Source organism: Augochlora pura, chromosome 3 (assembly GCF_028453695.1).
Source record: "Augochlora pura isolate Apur16 chromosome 3, APUR_v2.2.1, whole genome shotgun sequence".
Taxonomy (NCBI): Eukaryota; Metazoa; Arthropoda; class Insecta; order Hymenoptera; family Halictidae; genus Augochlora; species Augochlora pura.
In genome coordinates this window covers 22,632,386-22,656,700 of record NC_135774.1, presented here as the reverse complement: position 1 = coordinate 22,656,700, position 24,315 = coordinate 22,632,386, and the positions used below count along the sequence as shown (strand labels likewise).

Below are 24,315 nucleotides of genomic sequence, written 5' to 3'. Positions count from 1 at the left end.
CAGCGAACGAGAATCCGATAACTAAACTCGATAAATCATATTATTGGTATACTTAAAAATAAATTGCTTAATATTATGCATAATTTGGAAGAAAGCTCGTTCAAGTCGAATCATTTCTCTTGAAACAACTTAACCGCCCACTTAAGTTAGACTCAAGAAAATCTAACTTGGAGAAACGCATTCCTGTCGCATGATAGGAATCGAGTAAGCTCGAGTTGGAAACATGTTCGACGTTGTTCCAATTAACGTCGATTAGAAGGACAGAGCTGAAGATCCTCAACGCGGTGGAATCATTTGAAAATTAAAGATGCCACGTCCTCTTTGTTGGACCTACAAGTGGCCATATGCAAAGCGACCAAAAAAGGGAGTGCCACATGTGGTAGCTGATAATCTTTTTTTTCTCTCTTCAGAGAGAGATAGAGAGGGAGAGAGAGAGAGAGAGAGAGAGAGAGAGAGAGAGAGAGAGAGAGAGGGAGAGACTCCAAATGAAAAAAATACGAAATATTAAAACTATTTCGTGATTAACAGATAGGAGTCATAACGCCGCTAATAAAATCGCTTACAGAAAATCGCAGCTCATTCTTTCAGGTATTTTCCACTATGCTACGTAGAAAGAATGCTTCCGAAAAGTCCGTATTTGTGAGTATTGTATCTAGACTGGACACGCAGAGTATGCAAGGAAAATTTGAAATAAGAATAAAAAGAATAAAAATTGCTTAATGAAAAATAAGCAAGGAGACACGTTTCAAAAGGAATATTTTTACTTTTCAACGAAAAGCCAACCCTTTGGAGGATTTGTTTGTACGCTGCGAGAGAAGGGTGACATGGATTTAACCGTACGGTCCTGGGACAAAGTAACACAGTGCCGTAGAGAGATTACATTAAATAAATTTTTCGTCTTGGGCCTCATTTTAGAATACCATATTGGAGTCAATAGGGTAGAGAGCATTGTTCCTTTCTAATCCTTTTTAAAAGATCACTGATACGTTATCGTATTAAGATTGACAAGAAATACTTTTACGCAGTTATAGTAGCTTCTCCGTCGTAATTTGTTAGTTTAGCAAATTTATCGTGATTTGTTGTAAGCGAATCGTAGCGCATTTGTCATCATTACTGAAAATGTGGTACACGTTGACATGACTAGTTGATTTTTCGATATACAGGCAACGTACGATGGCAACATACGTACATATATTAGCTATTTTAAGTATCTCTAATAAGCACACAATTGTAATTCTGGATATCGATAAAGCATTATGTATTGCTCACTACTATTATCAATAATCAAGAAAATTTCCAAGTATGGTTACTCATGTACCGATGGTGTTGCTTTACACGAGAAAAATTAAAGAGAAAGAAACAGAATCTTTTTAACAGAATTGTCGATGATTTAGTAAAGAATCATCGAACACCAAGGTTAACTTACAAAGTTCTCCAAATAGACACACAGAGAAATGAAATTTTTTAAAAGATATCATTAAGCGAACCAATGAATTAACAGCAATAGAACAATTCTAATCCGAAATTCCGATTTCAGGGAAGGTGACCGGGGCATCGTGGGTAGAGTGATACGTCCTTGGTCGATCGTAGTGGGGGGTAGAGGCCGGCGCATGCGCGTTGGTTCGGTTGTGGCCAGCTGTGCGTGGACGTTTCAACGCGGCGCGGCTGGCGGTGGTGGCAGCTAGGAAAGCAAGCGAGCGAACGAGCGAGCAAGCGAGCAAGCAAACAGCCAGAGACTGCCCTCCTGTCTCCCCCACCCCTAGCATGCCTCGGAGAGCCCATGGCCTCCGTACACACGGAGGAGAGTGAGGCAGCCCCAGCCGCTCCTCACGTCATCCGCTGAGAGAGAGACGACGGGCCTCGACACGGCGAGGAGCAATAATTCTAACGAGCCAAGATGGCGGCGGACACGGTGGCCCTGTCCGCGCTCACGCTCGCCAGGGGCGACAAGATCCTCGTGACCGTCGAGTCCGCGCTGCCGGACATCGTCGTCGTGTCCTTCGTCCACGGTGCCAAGTGCTTCCAGGGCGCATTGCTCGACGCCACCAAGAGGTAAGCGTGCTAGCTAGACGAGAACTTCTTCTTCGTGTCCCGACTCTTCTTCCCCTGACCCTGTCCGAACTACCAAGCCTCCGTTCCCGTCGTGTGCCGAACTCCTTTGTCACCAGGAGTTTCCTGCGATTAAGGATTCGTCCACGCCGAGACCAAGACCGAAGGAACCGGATGAGCCGAGGCGACGACAGTGTTATGCTGTGCTCGCGAATCGTCTCGTGGTCCGCGATTGTTTTCTCGCGTGTGCAAAGACGCATAAAAGTGTGTTGTCCCCGAGGCGAGAGTATACCGTGAAATCCCGGCTGGTTTGGTGTTTCTCTGTGAAACGTGCTCGATAAGAACACAAGTGAACTGCTATGATGACACCCGGCCGCGGCCGTGTGCGCGATTAAAGCCTACCCGCATTTCGAGCGGTCCGACGGCGAGCGACGGCCGACGTTGGAAATCTACCGTCGGTCGTCGCTTTTATTTTCAACGTTGCGAAGACCCTGCCGTGTGTGCTAAGCTAAAGTGTCCTATTGTCGTGTACAGAGAGTATGATGTCGCGTTCGCGTGGACGTCGCTAGAAAAACAGTGGATGTTTTGAAGGATCCTTCGGTGGACCGTTCGGTCGTCTTTCCATGTAACATCACCGCGGCCAGTGGTGGTTTTTCGACCGTGGAGATCCAAGACGATGCGAGCCTCGGTTGACACTTCCGGTCCGGCCGAGCCGTGGGTGGACTTTTCTCCTTCGACTCCTCTCTTTCTTTTTCTCCCTTCTTTACGATTAGAACACCAGAAGATATGGGCATGGGAGCTTCACGCTCCCAAGATTTCCAGCGAAAACGGGGTGGCCGTTTCGCCGTGCCGTTACGTGCCCCGCATGTCGTAAGTCTTCTCGTAAAGCGGCTTTTGTTCTGCAAACGGAAGTAGTTTTACGATGACTCGCGCCTCGCGACTCGCGCCAACCTCTCGCTCGAACTTTTTTACGATTGTGAAAGAAGCCGGTCGTTCATTAAAATTCTATTTATTCGACGAATAAGCGTGGCATTCCGCCTCGGACAACTTGCCCCCCTTCTCCCCCTTTTTGTTCGCTGCTCCTTCTCGGCGGTGGGGGGGAGTTGTACACTGTTTTTATGCTGACTTTGTTTCTTCATGGTCCAAGAGATTATGGATACTTACCGTGACAATAGAGCCATTGGAAGGGGGGTGGAATTATGACTCGAGAAGTTCGACCATATGGGCTTGAATATACGGTCGAAATAGTCGACTATTTCATTTGCGTTGCAAATGTCGTGTTTGCGGTTGGTTAACGTGCTTATTTTTTCATCCAAATACACCAGAATTTTGTATACTCGAGTTGGAAATCGAGTAAAAATACGAGTTCCGGTGTTTCGTGGAGGTTACCCTTATGGTTTAGCGTTGGTAGTTGTATATTGTTTTTACTCACCGACTGTAAGGTTGAACTCGTATGTAATCGGGGAGATTAAGTGGAATTCTTTGATACAGGCTTGATAGGCAGGCTGGTCACATGATTTCGGTCTGTGATTGATGTACAGGATGCCCGCCGCAAATTCGGAATTCGTGCGGTATTTTGTATTCATTAACTTCCAACATTCGCAATAGGGTATCTGTACAGGTAATTGCAGTGTAGCGTAATTGGAATGTGATTAGTCACAAGTTCGCATGCATCTACATACGGTTTTGGGTGTGTGGAGTAATGTAATATTCACTTTGCAATTAAGCTTTATTTTAGTATTTTATTTGGGGGGTTTTGCGCTGCTGGGGCCAGGAAGATTGATTACCTTTGATTTAAAAGATTAGGCCAGTTATGCGGCTGCGGACGAGGAGTGACGAAATGGTAACCATTACTTCGAAATGTTTAATTTGTACCCTAGAATTTTCCTGTGAAATCTGTTCCAAGATACGTCTTTGAATGTTCTTTTTAACACAAGCAGAGTTAAGTGGATCGAGGTAAATAGTACTGGACTTGAGTACCATTAACGTGGACAATTAAAATCGACAAGAGTACATTGTACTCTCTACACTATAGTTATTCAGTGTGTCTATTTTCGTATGGACTGTTCGCTGCTTGGCTTATGGCGATTATTAGCTTAAGTCAGGGCCTCATAAATTAAACATGAATTACGAACGCTGGATATCTTTAATATTATATCTTGTTTTCGAATTCATATTCGCTGACTTCGGCAATTAATGTAAAAAAAATTCAAAATCTTCTCGTAAAATTAGAAAGATGTTGAGAGACGCTCGAGCCTTTGTAGAACGATAGTCATGAAAATTCAACTGACTTGACTTTATCAGTCGGGAAAGAAATATCTGCACTCGAAACAGCGGCTCGAGATTACTTATAAATGAATGTCTACATTGTGCCAAGAGAAAATGAAAGACCAAAGTGTACCTTCCACATTTTTCATTCGAATCGTAAAGCAACTCTGTCTGCATCGCTATGCTGCAACAGTTCTTTCACTAAGATCTCTTGAAATCTCTCCAAACGACCGGGGATTTATGCGAAATGTATGTTGAGCCTGACAATTTGCATGTTTCTATGCCGTCACCTTTTCTTTGTCGTTCTAATCCTTTTTCGTCGTGAAAAGCATGAATAACACTGATGCAGATATTACCTCAGGGTTTGATAGGGACTCAAAGTCAGTAGAGTGAGTCATGCTCGCCAGCGCTGGCACGTTCGTACAGTCATTGCTGATTTCACTTCACCGCAGTGAAAATATTCGGTTTGACACAGACCGATCCCAGCTGCTCAAAAGTCTTTTATGGTTGTACCAGATCATGGTGCTGCGCCAGGCCTCGATGATCGTCCATAATTCGATTCACTTTGGGCCAGTTAAAATTGACCGATCGGCGTGCGAAAATCGAGTCGCATGCACGGCGAATACGGCAATATTTTCTGCCTGCAGCTCCGTGTTGTGCGCGCCTATTACAATTTAAAAATATTTTTTCGGCGTCCGTTGCTGTTTTAGAGCGTTCATCAGTTTCTATTTACCGTCCGTCAACGGCGTTCCCATAAATTCTAGGATATTAACATTCGAAACCCGCGGATATTGGGCGTTATGATTTAATAAACTTCACCGAAGTTTAATTACGCGTCTTCGTATCGTTATTCCTGACGCTGCGCGATTAATTGACAGCAATTAATCCTCCATTGAAACACGTTCGCAATTTTTCAGACCCACGTTTAGGAAATTAATCGAATGATTTTACAATGGGGCTTACTCGAACATGTAATTACTATAGCGAGGAATTTCATCGAGGGGCCGCATGATTTATGCATCGTTGCTACTGAAAAGTATTTTAATATTCATTATCTGCGGACAATATTCAAAATATTTAAATGGAGTATCCCGCTTTTCTTGACGTTAACTCGATATCTCGCTGTTTAGATCTTCGATCTTGATTATCTGGAATTCGAGATTACATGAATATTGAAATGTCGGGGAAGGATGCTCGAGGAAATATTTTGTTTTGATTCGCCTCGATTCTTTATCGATCAAATTATTCATAAGAGACGCCAGGAACCAAATTGTAATTATCCTTTATTGGAAAATATCGCGAGAAGTGGATCGTTCCTTTCTCACTCGTATAATTCATAAGAGCGGGCACAGGTCAACCACCGAGTATGCACATTGTCGAAATACATATCTCCGCGAAAAGTATATGTCGCACGGGGATACGAATTTCATAACATCGGACAAAAAAAATTTAATGAATGGCCTTCGACCTACCAATTAGGAAAGATACCGAGCCTCCCTCGGTCGGTTCCAGCCCCGTCGTCGTACCACCGGTCACGTGTTAGCTCTTTTTTTTGTTTTATTTCGCGAACACGAAGTTCAGCAAAATTTTTAATTAACACGATTCCGGCCCCGTATCTACGCGCGGCATTCCGGGTCCTCCTAGGCGAAGTTGATTTTATCGAGCTCATTTTCCCTGTTTAATTGTATGTATTACCATAACGTTTACAACGGGACGCGCAACGAACGATAAGAACTCGAGCAATAATCTCGTCCTGTCCGTGAAACGTGGAATATAGTTCGGCCAAACTATCCGGACCGCTCGAAATATTCGCGAAATCCCCAGGACCTCGGGCCGATCCTGCGAAAAAGCTCGCGGTTCCCAGCTTTTTCGTGCGCCGCGATTAATATAGGACGAACTGCCGAAATAAGGTCGGCTAAACTCGAGCAGACTTCCGCGTTACCAATTGCACCGTCGAAAACAAACTCGCTCGTTCTCGCGCGTCTTTCGTTAACGTCTCCGACCGAATTACATTTTGCTCCACGAATTTGCGGGAACGCGGCACAACTCGCGGCTACTTTTATTGCAAATACTGTAGCACGTTACATTATAGCGAAACGTCTTTCTGTTACAGGCAATAATTGTGAATCATTTTAAAAACAGTTTCATTGCCAACGACGTTCATCGATGAGGGTTTTTTATGCTAAATAAAAACTTTCTGCATTCATCGCACGATGTAGAAATAACTCGATTTTTTATTTCCTAAACTACTTCATCAAGTTCAACGCGATGCTTTAGATCCTTGAAATGTTGTAATTATTTTGTATCATAGTCATAGATGCGTAAAATTCGCAGTTCCCTCAGTTTTAAAGCGGAAATACATTTTCATTTAACTTATACTCCTTGTAATTAGCTTAGATTATTTTTGTTTTGCGCAAATGTTCCGCAGTCTAGTTATAACATGAAACTCGTGCATTGCGCAAATGCATGTACCTGATAGCGTTCGCTTTTAAATTTATTTCAGGAATATATCAAATTCGTGAGACCTTTTTCACTCATCCATTAAGTTATTTCTTTAATTAGCACTTAGAAGTCCTTGTAGAATGTGTGATTTTTAAGTGGAATTTTAAATTGTATTTCCGAAGTGCATAGCACTGCTTCATCCGTTTAAGAGTATGCTAGATTATTACTCGAATCTTTAGACAGCGTAAATAATATCCAGTTTCTGCCGTAAGTAGATTTTCTTGTAAGAACACATCGTGTTTGTACAGACAATTGCGCTCATCCAATAAATGCCCGTTTAATCAGTACTCGGAGCTCTATGTAAAATGGATTACTTTTAAGTGGACTTCGAAAGTGTAGCATCTTGATCTATTTAATGCCGACTTTTACCTCCTGACGTAAATCAATATTGCCATGCGATATTAGCGAACTGTGATATCCAGAGTACAATAGAACCTCGACTATCCGGCACTTCGTTATCCAAAGCAGCCAATTTGCATAATGAATTACTGTAAAAATCGGTAGTTGTGGTACTGTTATTTAGTAACCAAATAGGAACATTAATGTCGTTCTACCCACCTCGGATAATCGATGGCTCACCGTATTACCTAAATCTGTAGACGGTTACGCGTTGATGCGAATCGAATTTTAGCATCGGGCAGCTTCTCCGCGAAAGATTCGACGCCGCCGTGCACGTTTACTCCGTTTTAATGGACAGACAAACCGCTGGATGCGGCTCTCGCGGTCACCGGTATCTATCAATCAATTTCGAAAGCAAGAGTGCCGTAAAGTGATTAGTCGACGAAGTCACGTCTCTGTGACAACGGTCGATAATCGGTGGCACGGCGAGCTCACGCGAACGTGACGCCGGCCGTCGGATTGTTAACGCGAACCGTCCGCCCGAGCAATTTTCGGTATTCCGTAGGAAGAGCGCGACGGTGTCTGGAGCGAATATTAATACAATTTTCAATCGATCCACGGTCTCCGCGCCTGCTCTTCGTCTTCAAACCCTCTTGTCACACGGCGCTCCTTACGAATTTCTGATTTCGAGCCGTCTCCCTCCGCTCTCTAACCTAGCCCAGCTTCGTCGTAACTCCGCGAAAATTTGCAACTTTTTCGACAAAACCGGTGATCGATGGCCGCGCATGTGTGCACGTGTGCCGCGCACGCTATAATAAAAAGGAACGACGCTGCTCGCGTCTCGACAGTTTTTCCATTACGTAAGCGTATCATCCCGATGCTAATAATACGCCGGCGTCCCTTGATGGATTCTGTCACGGAATCCGAGTTATCCGCCGAAATCTGGGAACGGGAATGGTATCTTAAACAAAATGGGGCTTAATAAATTGACCGGGGGTGGGGGGAGGGGGGGAAGTGCACACCGGGTGGGCCGCGAGAAACGGCGTAACAAATGTTGTCGTTACTGTTCATCTTCAACGGCATGATATTTTTATCGACGATTTAGTTGTGTCGTGTTTCCACCCTCAATGCTCGATCCGGGGTAAATTACCTTTACATAGGGTACGGGGGGACTCGTTCGAATAAGGACGATATCTTAACGGAGTTCAACGAATTGTTCCACGTAGATTCTTAAAAAAAGAGTACAGCAGCTTGAATTTTCTCTAAAATGTCAAAAGAGTTTAGTAGCTTCCGTACCGTTTCCAAGATCCTCTTTTTATTTTTATTAAAAGGTTGGATTTCTCTCAAACTCTAACCCTCAATTGTTGGCTTACGTGGTTTTTGAATATGGAAAAGATGCTGTCAAGAAACGTGCATTATAGAAAACGACGAAACAATTTGTCTTCATCGCCATTGTTTTATCTTCTGCAAGTTCAAGAGATTCTCTGAAATTTATTTTCCTCAAAAAGTTGGGCTGCTTCCAAACTTAAACCCTTAAGCGTTGGCTTACATCCCTCCGCAATAAATTATTTCATGGAAAAGTGTAGAAAGCACCCGAGTGCGTTCTTCTGATCTGCCAAAATCTTGTAACAGGGATGATATCGTAAAAAAAGTGAAATTTGCATGTTGCACCAAGATCTTTTCAAATTTATTTTCCTCGAGATCTTTTCAAATTTATTTTCCTGAAGATCTTGGGGTTTTTTCGAAAGCCTGAATCCTCTGCGGTTTACACAGCTCAGGATCTAGGTGATAGGTTTTTGATTAAAAAGCGTGGGAATGTCTCGGTTGAATCGCTCACGAATTTATCGCGCATTAAAGAATGCAGTCGGGCACGAAGATAATTTTTCGGAAGGAAAGCGGAACAGAAATCGATAACTCGCGGGATTCCCACGCAAAGCGGGAGATGCGTCTTTTCCATATTCCGTGAACTTTTGTATTCCGCGCGACCGGACTAGTAGATAAGAAATGCTTCAGTATGTAAATTTAATCTTCCTCGATACCGTGCTCGCGAGATTTGAATACGTACGATCCAGTCGTGTCTCCTCATTTGTTATAAAGATGTAATAGCCGTACCCGGAGCATTGTTCCCGATTCTCGCCGAGTTTATGGCACATTTATTTCTCCATGCCCTTATCCCATTCGAAATTCGATTCTTGCTCGATACCGTCACACGTCCTTTTCATCGTCTCGTTTCTTCTCGTTCTACAACTCGTGCGATTCTCTGTGGCTTCGATGCAGTTAGAAACGGAATTTCAATTCCTAACTATACGTTATATTGCATTTTCTAATCTACATTGTAGATAATGAGACAACGTTAAGTAGCCTACGCAGGCAAAGTCCAAGGCAGAATTTGCAACGTTACGGTTCAAGCTTTTTGTGCGAAAAGATATTCCCGCCTAATGGATTTTTCCGAAAGAAACACAGTTCAATTTCACGCACGCAACATTGTAATTACCGCGGCATGAAAATCTTCGAATACAATTTTCTTCGTAGTTCGGACGAGAAACGTTGCTCTTCTTCTCTTTTTTTTTCTCTAGATAGAAATTCCTTTAAAGCGTTCCGGATTCACCGTTCCAGTTTCCTATACAGAGCGTCGTTGTTTCAATGGAAACGGTTCCTCCTCCCTTACCGCGAGCACAATAAAGCATTTTTTCGAGTGTGGATAAAACGTCGCGGAATCGAACGAACGACGAGAAACATGCTCAAGATCCTATCGGTACATTAAATAGAAGATAAAGAGGGTGTCGGTGGGAGGGGGGAGGATGGGGGCGAAGTGGAAGGAATAAGGGAGCCTTTGGAGACCCGCGGGTTTACGTTCCACGCGTTCGCTCTCGCGTTCGAACGCCTCCGGTATGTTTTTTTGCATTCTCCTTCGACCGACAAGGAAAGTTAATTAACGCCAAACAATCCCGTAGGAACGGAACATTGTCCGCGAGACGAATGAATCATTTTTCTCAGCTGAAGCATCGCTTTAGTCGCCGAGCCGTTCATGAAAATTCAGATTCCTCGCAAAGGAACGCGCGTGAAAATCGTGGACGAGTCCATTCGGCTCGCCGATTGATTATTTATATTTATTCTTTCCGCGATCGAAAGTGGAAAAATACTGCATAATGCAACAGTCTTGAAGCGCTTTTTGCAAATGCACTTACCAGCGAATAAATGTTGCGTTAGGATCAAAGTGCGATTATTGTTTATCTAGCTGATAGTGGCACTCTGCAACCTCTTTTTAAAGAGACTCGCGAACACGTTCTATATCTCCGTTTAGCGGCTGCGATGTTTTTTGCTATTTAAATCTTTATTTAAACTATGCTCGCAGAATGGAAGTAACCAGGTTTTTAAACTTTATTCGACAAATTGTCCGACCCGCGCGTGTTTAACTGTCCGAATCTTTTGAAATTATTCTCACAAAACGAAGCTGACCAGGTTCAAGTTTTATACAACAAATGCTTCAACTTCCATTGTTAATAAATACCTCGATCTTTTTAAATAACAAGCAGAGTTAACTGTTCTTATTTAGCAAACGGCTCGGCTAATTATGTTAATAACTCCTCGTATCTTTATTTAAATTATTCCTCCTGGATAGAAGCAAGTAGGTTCAACTTTTGTTTAAAAAAATGACGCGTAACTATTTCAATCTTCTTTTAAATACGTCAACCACCGCGCTCGTATTTATCTCAATCCTTTTAAATGATGCTCGCGAAATGGGGCCCGGCAAGGTTGAATTTTTATTTAACAAACTGCCGCTCCCCGGAGATAAAGACTACCGGACTTATTTATACGCGGGGTTCACCGGCACGGAAAATTCGCGGAAGATCTCGGACGTCATCCCGTAGATCTTCCGCGAGTTTTCCCGGAGATCAGATACGGTTTGCAAAGCATTTTTCATGAAAATTTCCCGTCGCCGTCGTCGTCGTCGTCCGCCGTTGTATTTTCTGCGGCGAAGGGGGAGGGCCAGGGGAGGGAGGGAAGGGCCGTGCAACAAAATCAATGTCCTCGAAGGAGAGAGAGAGGAGCCCCAGAAATGATTTCGAAGCCACCCCTCGAGCACATCAGTTGGGACGTATCGATCGATCCCTGTGAATTTACGGCTGTTCCTATCTAGCAACGATTCGATGCGGGTATTAAATGTTAATGGCTATAGTCTGACTAGAATCGAGATGCTGTTCCACCGTTAAATTTACGGGTCCTCTCGGCCATTTGCTCGCCGAGATCATGCCTCGTTTATGGAGTCATCAGTGAATTTCGAATCTACGATTGAAAATTGTGGCATCAAGGAGTTCCCTGATCTTCGAATTACAGGAGATTGTCTCTCGGCTTGTAAACAAAAATGGACAAATTCGGAAGAAGATACACGTTTATTCGAGCCTTGCGCCTCGTTTTTATAGTTCTTGATAGCGACAACTATAAAAAAGAGCCGCAAGGATTGTATAATCGTGTCCCCTCCTCCAAAATTGTCCATCTTTGTTTACAAGCTGAAGAACAATTAGGGAGAATTTACTGTATCTTCGCGTGACGTTTTATGTCATATCTCGTTCAACGATTAACCCGTTCCATCGCCGACCGAATCAAGGAAGTATAGCAGTGGCTTTATATTACGCTCGCATTATACTGCATTACGCAATAGTCGTATTATAAAACACATAAAGATTACGGCAGATGAAAATTTTCGTAGATACTACGAATTAAATAATGTAGATAATAATTGCACGCTAACAAATCAACATTTTACCAAATAATTTGCATCTCTTTCACAAGACGACGTACACGTATTAATTATACAAGGTGCCTGAGATAACCAATAATAATATTGGTGACGATTGGTAACACCATCAATTTGAAATATCAAAATAAATATCTTGCAAATAGTCTAAAAAATTTAATAAAAAAAATTCAGCCCATAGAGGGTTAATTAGCAAACAAGTCTATTCTTCGATCAAGTGATTGAAATATTTTTACCCGTTTCGCTGTTAAATCTGCGGTCGTTTTCGTTAATTAGCTCGCGGATATCATTTTTCGCTCGCGGATTAGCGAATAGCGTCGTTTAATTAGCAAACGAGTCTCTGCTTCGATTACAAATTCTGGCATCGGGACATCGTTTTTGATTTTGAACATATTTCTATCTGTTCCACCGTTAAATTTCTCGTTGCTTTCGTTAATTAGCTCTAGATTTTGAAAACGCTCCACCAGGTTTGATGATAATTAAATGATCATTAATTCAAGATCATCTCCAAGAATTACAGTTACACATACATAATTAATGAATTTAAAGTTTTTTAATAAGTCGGAACACTTACTTTATATTCTAAAAACATAAGTTTCATTTACATAATTTGTACAGTTTTATTGTTAATTATTATTAAATGAACTTAATTTTGACGACGCAAAAATATTCGCACATTCCATACGCTTTGTAGTTTATAAATGATTGTAAGATGAATACTTTGCTTGATGGAAATGTTTATAAACATATGATGTAAGCACTATATCATAGAATTAGTTTTACTTCAAATCTGGTTCGTGTTGCGGATATTAGTTGTGAATATGCCACGTAAAGGGAACAATACCTCGTTTAATGTACGCCAACTTGTTAATTATCATCGCGAGAAAGGAAAATCGCAAAGAGAAATCGGAATATTATTAAATTTGAGCAAGAGCACTGTCGCGGACATTGTACGAAGATGTAATCGTGAGGATAGAATTGAATCTAGCCTTCAAAAAGGTCGCCCAAACTTACTTAACGATCGCGATAAACGTAATATTATTAGGAAAATAAAAGTAGACCCTAATTCAAGTGCCACAAAATTTACAGCAGAGTCTTTTTAGGAGACCGGCAAGAAGATTCATCCCGAAATATAATAATTCGTCGGATGCTTCATGAAGATGGATATCATGGCAGAGTTGTCCGAAAAAGTCATGTATTAAGGCTATTAATCGAAAGAAGCGATCACTCTTCGCTAAATAATACACTTATAAAGAAGAAACATGGTGGAAAGATGTAATTTTTGCAGACGAAAGCAAATATAATATTTTCGGGTCTGATGGGCACAGACTTATATGGCGTAAAGCTAATGAAGAGCTTCTTACTAAGAATCTTAAACCAACGTTGAAACACGGTGGAGGAAGTGTGATGGTTTGGGGTTGTGTCTCAGCTACTGGAGTGGGTGAATTAGTTTTTATCGATGAAATTTTAGACAAAAATAAATATTTAAATGTTTTGAAAGAAAATTTACTAAAAAGTGCTATTAATATGAACATTCGTAACAATTTTAAATTTTACCAAGATAATGGCTTCAAACATAAATCACGTATAGTTCAAGAATATTTATTATATAATTGCCCAAAAGTATTGAAAACTCCTCCACGATCAACAGATCTAAATCCGATTGAAAATTTATCGGATTGCTTAGATCGTCGAATCAGAATGTCGCCAATAAAGTCCGAAGAAGAATTAAAATTGCGAATAACCGAAGAATGCTCGCGTATTCCATTAGAATATTTGAATAAAATTATTTCTAGTATGCCTAAACGATTAAACCGTGTAAAAAGGGCAATCCAACGAAGTATTCACATCGATTTATTTTTGTTAAAGTATACGTATATTCTTAAGGACCAGATTATGATTTGTAAAGTGTCCGAATACTTTTGCAACGTCAAAATTAAGCACTAGTTCATTTAATATCAACTAACAATAAAACCATACAAATTATGTAAATAATTCTTATGTTTCTAGAATATAAAGTAAGTGTTCTGACTTATTAAAAAATTATAAATTCATTAATTCTACAAACAGTAAAGATACGGAGTAAGAATTTCTCAAATGCGATGGTGTTCGAATATTAACGCGGCACACTATACTTCTGACCGGTTTATAATAAACTTCCACGACCGAAACGTGAAACTAGGGTCACAGTTGTAGCAGTTCGAGGATTAAGCTGCAAGGTTGTGTTCGGCGAACGATAATAATAACAATTCAAAAGTCACACGGTGCTCATTGTAATATCTGATCGCGATTCGGTTATGCTATATTTGTCAGCGGCCCGGTGTACAGTCAAACGAATCGTTGAAACTTTATAAATTTCCATGATAATTTCCGTTTCCGGTAAAGAATAACGGACGTCGTCGCGAGCGGTGATGCAACGCCGGCTTCTTACCTAACACGATTACGTTGACAATTATTTTATGAAACAAGGAACTGTATTGTGTTACAAAGTAGCTTATAAACTGCCCATTGCCGCGCCGATATCGCCGTAATAATTTTATTTTATATCCAGAGACCAGCTAGACGGATGGTTGGTTCGACCAAGGTAATTAACCTTTCGTGTCGCACGTTAGAATGTAGATCAGATTACGTTCCGATCGATTCTGCAGTTATTTTTTTGTTTAACGCTTTCTACGGGTTTTTATCTCGCATTGAGAAACGTTAGAGTGTGCCGGAGAATTTTTCCGCGGGGCAGAGATTATTTTTATTCGTACGTTAGTTAATTTATTCTATTATTCTCGTTCGCGGGCGAGGACTTTTTAAAACACGTTCTCATTCGAGGCTTAGTCTCCGAGAAGTTTTGCATTCTCCCCCTTTTACTTGAATACAACATTTACATAAACTATTTCGCTGTATGAAAAATGAATCGAACGAGTAGCTATAAAGGCGGAAGACGAAAACAAGAATATCGTTACATTACATATTTGACATAATACGCTTATAAAAAGAGAGAAAAATTTTCATACGAGTTACAGAATATTTTATAACTGGACAATTTTTATTTCCCATATAAATCCACTTCAGCTTTATTAGAAATTTGCCCATCGAATACCGCGTTTCTCTAAACACCGGGTAAACAAGTATTTTCGTACGCGTGCAACAAGCGTTCAGCGCGTCCTCTCGGTCCTTCGCTAATTCCGCGTAAATTATCGTATAAAACGTAAACCGTATTTATTTTTCATTTGATCGTCGCGTCGACGGTAATGCCCGGCCGATTAAAGTAATAAATAAACGAGTACACGCGAAGCGTCGCCGACCGGATAAATATTTATGCAAATAGAGAGCCACGGATTCCTGGGAAACGTGGAGCGGTCGAAAATAATACGACACGAAAAAGGAAAGAAGAATATCCTAGATCGAGGCGACGACGCCTGTTAATTTCTTCGTCGCGCGTTCGCGCCTCGACGTATGTATTCATTACGGGTATCCTCGCGTTAAGGGCGTTTTCACGGCTCGAATGGCTGTATCAACGTCCGTTTATTAGGTCGGGCAATAAGTGCGCGGCTCGCGTTTTCTTCGTAACGGCACCGAGAGCGTTGCTGTGCCGAGGCCGCGGTCATCCGTGGACGTTCGCGACTTTTCGTCGATTAACAAAAAGCTGAGATTAAAAAGCGAAATTCGCGCCGTCCTTTATTTCTCCGGTTTTATCCGATCGAACGGATAAAAGGAAACAGAGACCCTTTTATAACGTCAACGGCTTCTTAACCGTCGCCGGGGCGACCTCTATGCAAATCAAACTTTTCCAATTTCCGTCGCGAATTTTCCTTCGTTAAGAAAACACCGGGGTCGCGCGGGGACGAGGAAATTAAAACGCGCGAGAAATTGTGCCGGCCGTTTAGTAAGCCGTTTTTAGTAAGCAGAACGCTCGAGATTATTATTTAATTATGCGTCCCTTTCTTCGCGGGAGAAAACGATTATATTGCGGTCCCGAACGATAGCCGACGATGCAACATTGTTGCAGAACGCGCGGAGATACCATTTATAGATTTTCCGCGCCTGTGTAGTGATGTATTCGTCGTTGAAAATGCAGCCGTCGTTTCGAACGGAACGGTGCACATTCAACAATTAATGTTATCAGAGAAATGCAAATACCATTTGTAGAATTATTTCCCGTTCGGATAAGAAATAATGTAACGCTGAAAAAGTAATTACCGAAGTTATAATTCCATTGTCTCAACGATTAAACGGTGGCGGTTTCTATGCAACGGTGCGCTTTGAAAAATTAATTTCCCCGCTAAAATGTGGCGAACGTTTGTAAAATAATGTTCCGCGCGAATAATTCGTGTTTGAAAAAGTAAATACCGAAATTGGATATAATTTTATATCGCGTTGATAACTAAAAAGTAACGATTCAAATGCAACAGCCCGTCTACGAAGATTCGTTTTACCAGGAAAATATAAACGTCGTTTGTAGAATCATTTTTCGTGCGAATAATTCGTTTTTGAAAAGGTAAATACATAAAGTGCTAATTATTTTTCCTGTTCGAATAATTAAAACGTAATGTTTTCAGTAAAACCGTGCTCGTATAAATATTGATTTTGCCAGGAAAATATAAATATGTACCACTTTTCAATGAATAATTTGAAAAACGATACATCAACGCTGCAAATAGTTGTCCGGTCCGAATAACTGAAAGGTTATGATTTAAACGCAACAAGCACACCCGTACAAGTGAATTTAACCAGAGAGATGCGAGTACCGTTCGCCGAATTATTGTTCGTGCGATTATTCGTTTTTCGAAGAAAAGCTAAAAGCATGAAGATTGTCGTGGCGTGTATAAAAGTGAACGTTGTCCGAACACAGACTCGCGTGGCGGTGTTCTACCCGGCCAAAGAGCGATCCGTCGAAGAATTACGCGAATCCGATTAGGGGCGCAAGCCTCGCGTTTGACGAGCATCATCTTCGGGTAATTCATTAAAAAAGAAGGAGCGCGGCTATCGCAAATGCGCTCTTAATTAGCCGGACCCGTGCACTTTTGATGCCGGTCCACAAAGTTCCCTCGGCGCGGAAGGACGAGAAGTGGCGGAGGGAGGGGAGGAGGGAGGGGAGGATCGAACTTGCGGGCGAAAGTGAAACGACGCTTAATTACGTTGTAACGAGTCGAGCACACGGCACGAATTCTTCTACTTTGTCTTCGAGTTATGAGCCTAATAGGCGGCCGTTTCGTGCCGGCTGATCGTAATCTGTTGCCACTGACAAAGTTTGTGAGTCACCGACTTTTATGGAGCTTCGGGACCCTGTACCTCTTTCGTTTCTTTTTTTTACATCTCTCTGCCCTTTTCGCTTTCCCCCTTTTATTTTTCTCTTTTTCAAAGGGCGCTTTGAATTCTTATCGAGCGAACGGTCACCAGACAGAGAGAGAGAGAGGGAGAGAGAGAGACGATTAACACGGTGGCACAGGTGAACAAGTTTTTAATGTCGAGTAAACGTTCGAATTTTTAAATCGCCGATCCTATTTATCCCGGTAAAGTGAAGTTTAAACGAACGAAGTTTAAATCGTAGACGGCCGATAAATCTTCTACGGAACATAGTCCGCTTTCAAAATAAGCAGAGAAAAGTGTTGGAGAGCTTGCGGAAGTTGGATTTCTCTTCGTTAACACGTTCCGTGCCGAGCTGTATTTAGTCGACTCTTCATTCTGGTCAATCGGAGCTTTGAAAATCAATATATTATATTTATTTATCAATTATTGTCGATATAACTATGAAGCAGACTTATTACGGATCTATTCTTTCGGTGAAAATTATTTCTTGCATTCTAACTTGTCGTAAAATATTTTTTTAACGCGTCGAACAACTATTTAAGCGTGTACCACCAATGGTACACGTGGCACGGAACGTGTTAAGCTGGAAAGAAGTTCACCGAAATATTTTATGTTCGTAAATTGTGTTATTTTATCGTTGTTTGTCGAGAGAGATCAGCAATTGTCATAATCTTCGCAGGAGATCGCTGATAAAGCTCTCGATAATGCGTGGAATTTTACTTCACCGGCCGCGTTTTCAGTAATAACTACAATAAAATGTCGGAAACGCGAAATTTTTTTTCGTTGCGAAACATCGTCGTCCCTCGCTTCCGCTTTTTGTACAATTTTCACATTATTACATTTTATCGTCGGCCGTCGCAACGTTCCGGTTTTCACAGTCGCTGTCACAAACTCCGATCGAAATCGCGGATGAAATTCGTGCCATTTTTTCGCGTCGTTGTCTACGAAAAAGAAAAAAAAAAAAATCTTTCTCTTTCATATTTTTTTTTTTTTCGCGCACGAAACTAGACACTATTTTACATTTTAACGGCACCTGTCGTGAAAGTTTGGGTTTCACGCATTAGCGCCGGCATTCCCCAAAGCTTCTTCGGAATTTATATTTACAGTGGCATATTTTTAGCGGCACCTGGTAGCGGTGACAGTGGGATCGCGGGAATCGGACGTTAATAATACGCGTGTTTTTTTCCCCGTTTATTCTATCCATTTGCGTAATAATCGCCTCCCTTTCGTTGCCCAACCATAAATCCGCCTAGATGCCGCGGCGGCTCGGCCGCGGAGCACAATGCGCTTCGTTTTACGTCGAATTACTCAATCGCTTATATTATCCGCTCTTTTATCTCGGAGAAATATTGAACCTGGTGGGAAAAGGATGACCTAGAAATGTTACGCCGCCGTAGAACCTACTCCATTAATACCATTTTCCGTATCTTATTGCGCGACTTTCTCAAACAGAGCGCAATTTCCATCCTTCAAATTTCCACGTTATTTAAACTCTGGTAACGTTACGGGAACTTTCTGCCGTCCGGAAATAATATCCGGCTGCTGCAGCTGTTTTACATTTCCTGTTAATACTGGAAACTGCATGAATTGTGGCGCGTCATTAGCTCGCGCGAACTGAAAATGATCTGCGTCAATCGCGAGAGCCTGGAATTAACTAAAGACGCGTTTATCCTTTACAAGACTGTAATCATTTAACGTCGACTCTATCGAGTTCTAAAATTGAGAATAAATGAAATGATTCAATCGTTCAACTGTCGGTTATGAAATTAAAAAGTGAAACAGCCGTTACAACATAATACTATATTCTAACAGCCACGCCCTCTCCGATAAGATTGCAACAGCTGACTAGTTGAGAAAGGGTCTTCGTAATTTCAACAATATGAAAATAAAATGTGAGAGAGATCATTTTCACCGGCATGGTAGATTTACTGTTAAATTGTGATTTTTTTCACCGAATCTATTGAATTTTTATAACTTCAATAATTTAGAAATAGAAATGTGAAATCAATCGTTCGACCTCTTAGATCTAGTGTTATATGTAGCTAAAATAAATGATTTGTACTCCACTTGTTCATTTTTGTTTATCAGATCCGCTGGTTGGTTATTAAGTGGTTCAAGTCAATATCGCAGCGCATTTGATGGAGATCGCGTTCGCCGTAAGAAAAATCAAGAAGGACCGTGGTACATTTTATTTTACAAACATTTCGTGCCGCGGAAACGCAACTGTGCAGCGCCGGCGACTGTTTCCAGCACGTCCCTAATACGCAAAGCACACGAAACTACGTCGAACAACAGGGGAAACTAGGAGCCGCGATTGAGGGAATAAAGGACTTTTGTCCGCGCAGCTTATGAACATCTTTCTACCGTTCGAGTGTCGTTCTCCGTCAATTCCAAAGTCTCCGTCATGTTAGTCATCAATCGTATTTTTAGAGTGGAAGAATCACTTGGAAAGCAGTCCGCCCGCGAACAATCATATTCTTTTACAAAAGAACCGGTTCCGTGTGCCGCTACGGCCGAACATTAATTATTACCGCGGCGGTGTTCCAGTTTTCGAAATTACACCACAACAATGCGAATTGTACGTGAACTTCTATATCGGTCTAATGAACATTTCTCTTCATTTCGCTGTCCTGAATTCTTCGCGATTCCCCCGTTATATCGCGGACACCCGTTAGACGTGTCCTCCGATAAATTGGTTCTCGGCTCAGTCGGTTCTCTCGTTGGAAGAATATTTTATCAAATCTTGTGTCAGTCTTCTTGCTTTTTTATTATACAACGATGCCATGTTATTTATAATATTCTTGTATTATCGAGTCAATTGAGCAACGTTCGTATTTCATCGGATTCTATTGAGCAGAGCGGGAATTGTCTTTTAACCGTAAAACATGTGGCGGGAGATTTTGGCCAATGTGAGGAGTCCCAGGCGTCAGAGTATTGATCGGTGTTCCTGGACACCCGTTACGTGGTTCTGTCATTAAATTTGTTAACATTTTAATTGGCGTACGTAAATCACCCTTTGTGAATATTTATCGTCTCATTTGTTCCAATTTATCAAAAAACATGGCAGTTTCTTCAAACGAAGTTACCTTTTTCTTACAGCAGTGGTAACAAGACAGTGTGAATATTTACATTTGTGTGTCAAGGGCTTCTAAAATTAAGTTTATGACATAAAAATTGAATGCCTTATCTTGCAGTTGCAGCGAGAAATACAGTTTTTGAACTGCACACTGTTTATTGGTCAGCTGCCACATTAACTTACAATTTAGAAATAACTCTATTAAAAATTGTAATTAAAAATAAAAACTGCTATTAAAAATTGATAAAATAACCTTGTTTGCGCTAGTAATTATCTATGCGTCAGATTACTGAAAGATATTTTCGGACACTTGGTGCGTAGGCTTGCTATTGAATTTACTGGTGTCTCAGCGAATTTATACCTAGTTGCTTATTGCTAATTCGGAGGATTAACGCAGGAATTTTTAACTACTTCCGCGAGTATACACAGGCGTGAAAGTATTGATCGGCCAATTGGAACACCCGGTACATGAACATAGCCGCGCCATTACATCGACTCAAGTTTCAGTAAATTTACACTTAGTTGATCATTGCTATCAGCGAAAGATTAACGTAGCAATTCTTTAACACGGATATAATCGGGCGTGAAAGTATTGATTGGCGGTTTCGTACACCCGGTATATAAACGTAGGTACGCCGTTAAATTGACTTAAATTTCAGTGAATTTATATGTAGTTGCTAATTGCTACTGTCCAAGGATTAACGCAGCTGTTTTTAAATACTTCTGCGAGTATGCTTTTAGTGTGAAAGTATTGATCGACGGTTTCGTAGTTTTTGGTATATTAACGCAGGTTTGTTATTGCATACACTATTTCAGTGAATTTACACTTAGTTGCTTATTGCCGGTGCCGAACGATTAACGCAGCAATTTTAGAACATTCCCGCGAGTATATTCAGACGCGAAAGTATTGATCGGTAGTTTCGGACACCCGGTATGCCGGCCAGCCTCGTGTAACGCGCAAGTAACGTCCGGTTGCCCGGTGACAATATACTGTATATTGCTTTTCCCCCGAGTGAGTCACGAGGATGGACGATTTCCACGACGATTTGCAAAAGGAGTCATTAGGGCGGCCATCAATCAGACTCGAAAATGGTGGCGCTCCACGGCCCCGAACGTGGTGGCCACGATATTGGGTTCGCGACAATACGGAGCCCGTTGCTAACCCATCCGCCTGCTCCTCGGTCCCCCAGATGTCATTAACAGCGAAAGGAAAACCTGTGCCTCCGCGCGCTGAGTTATATTTGTATTTTATCCTCCCATAAAACACAGGATTTTGTAATAGGAACGGCTCTTGCACGGCGCTCGTCCTCTCCACTCTCTCGGCTATCCTGGCCGGTCAGGCCCTTTCGTGGCGGAAATGATTGCTTCTTCGGTTGAAATGCTACCTCCCCGCTGTCCATTCTTCGCGCTTATGGTTCACGTAAATTCGCCGCGTCCGGCGAACGAAAAATTCGAACAGAATTAACCCGTGGTGTCGAATGTTTAACCCTTTGCTTTACGATTTTATTTTCGAAGGAAATGCGCGTGCGCGGATATTTAAATTTAGGATTACCACGGAATAAGATAAAATATTTTTTATTTAATGTGTTTATATAAGTATGAACCGTATTTCATTTCATCGTAGAGCGAATTAATATAGTAATGGTATTATTTTACGAATACGAATGTGCTAAGATTTTGCTATACTTTCTTTAACTTATCGAAAACTTATTTCTTATACAAGAATTAGGAAACAAGTAGTCTAAACAGTTGATTAGAGAGATATATTCAATAATTGCAATCCAAGCATCTTAATAATTCCGATGGCTGTAAAATACAAAGACTGATCTATCGACCGTGACAAGTTCAATGTTAATAATGTTCGTTTTTGTTACATAAAACAGGATTCTTCTCGGCAAATATGCTACAGTTTATCGAGGTACTCAGCGATTTCGCCATGTACTTTTATTTTTCACATATCTCGGCCGATAATGATCTTTTTCTTCGTCGAGTCTCTTATTTACACACCAATCTATCGTTAAACGAAAGTTTCGCGGCATTCCGCAATAAACACATTCGCTGATAAAGCCCTCAAAATCGGACATTGTCTGAAAATAATTTCGGTCGGTCGCCGTGCGAACATCTTCACCGAAAATCCTCGGCCGCTCTTGCATTTGGATTACTCACGCGCCATTTGCCCGTCCGCCCCTATTCACGAAGGCCGCCATAGTATTTTTATAGTCAACACGATTTTTTTATCCCCGCAGCTTTTCCTCGCGAACCCACCTAATTCGAGCTTGATAATATCTATGGGGTGTGTGGGCGGGGGATGGCGGGTCTCGGGGAAAAGCCAGGACTCCGACCGAGCGGAAGTCGTCCTGGGGTCAAAAGCTGGGTCTATTTTAATGCACGAAAAAAAAAATATTTCTCGCCCCGCGACACGATTTTCGCCCTTCCAATTATTTTTAATTTAGCTCGGACCTGCCGAATGGTATTAAAAATCTCGCGACATTTCGCAGAGAAGATTCATTGTCACGGATCTTCGGCCAGAAACATTTCTAACGTTAACTTTCCCTGATTTCTTGTAATAACTTTAGCATCCCGGATAAATATTTAACTGTACGCTTTGAATGATTCTATTGCCTTAATTTGCATCTGCTTATCTTTTTATAGATCCATAAAATCCGCATGAAATCTGTTCATCGTACAACAGAACTTGAGTTTATACGCGGTATTGTACGAAGCTCTGTGTTAACCGTTTGATTGCCACGATAACAATCTGAAGTATTTCGTGAGACTTGAATGTTTAATTTAATCAAATTAAAATTGAAAAGTAAAGTTGTTGAACATCGATTACTTTCCAACATTTTCATGTTCTGCGGATCCTAATGAAATTAGGATGTTATTGAGTAGCGTGAAAATTAAGTTTTAAAAATGTGAATAAATAATTCCGTTAGCTACATATGGGCGACGTGGCAATCAGAGTGTTGGCGCGTTTAAATTACAATTAATCATTATGCAATACTTCTCTTATCGAATAATCACGAGTGTTATATTTCCGAGACAACAAAGGTTTCTTCATTATTTTGTTAAGTTTGCACAATATATCCAGCTAAATGTACTATTTATTATAAAGACTTATAAAACTGTTAGGCAAAGGTTGCATCAAGATAACATCATGATCGTTCAGAAAAATTCGCAAACAGCGTTCGAAAAGCGTTAGAAGGCGCGGAGAAATGAAATTTCGCTGGATCAGGTAATTGACAATCATCGATCACGTTAAAACCATATAGTCACCGTTAAAAAGACCGAGCACGCTCTCTCGAAGTGTATTATATTTAAATAGCTCCGATTCAACGGCGGCCTGATTCAATTTCAATCCTATAAATACTATTTCTTTGAACCCCATCGCGAGTCACGTCAGCGCCAGTGTTCTCGTTACCGTGCCCGAAGAAAACCAGGGGGAGAAAAAGGACGGAGATTTCATATTTTCGGTGTTTCCTCGAGCACGACCGTCCGCCATTTTGGCTGTCGGAGAGCACGTCGATCGAGCCGGATATACACGGTGCCTTCGATGGTACGTGTCTTCGCTGAATTCTTAGCTCGAACTACCTTCAACCTTACAAAGTTCTTCTGCACAACTTCGATACATCTTCGTTGCTTTTATTATAGTAAACCAAGCGTCGAATAGAATTTGTTATGAAATTAATAATTATCGTAATAGACTAAACAGAACGATGACGCTTATTTCCGAGATACCACGATTATTAGCGGTCTTGTTACCGTTCCTCGACAAGAGAGATCCGATTCCACAGAGTCGAACATCGACGATTTGTCGGTAATAAAAAATTCAGTGTACGAGGCTTTCCCGATAACCTTTTTTCTCCCGCGTTAAATTCGTTGATTCCAGGGCACGCTTAAATCCGGTCCCCGGGCGAACTTTAAAAATAATCGAGCCACGCGGAGGGTTAAGTGGTCGTCGATAAATAATGCTCGGAATTGTATTATTTATGCGGTCAGGAATCGATACCGCTGTCGGATG

The 24,315-nt window shown here is 41.4% G+C and overlaps 1 protein-coding gene across 1 annotated transcript in view; it reads left to right on the top strand.

The window, feature by feature from the left end:
• Nucleotides 1–1,584: 1,584 nt before the first annotated feature.
• The window catches only part of LOC144479079 (uncharacterized), a 47,960-nt gene continuing 25,229 nt past the window's right edge, over nt 1,585–24,315 (top strand). Inside the window, exon 1 of the mRNA XM_078197584.1 lies at nt 1,585–2,052. Coding sequence (XP_078053710.1) covers nt 1,898–2,052 — 155 coding nt within the window. The 5' untranslated portion in view covers nt 1,585–1,897. The remainder of the gene's footprint in view (nt 2,053–24,315) is intronic.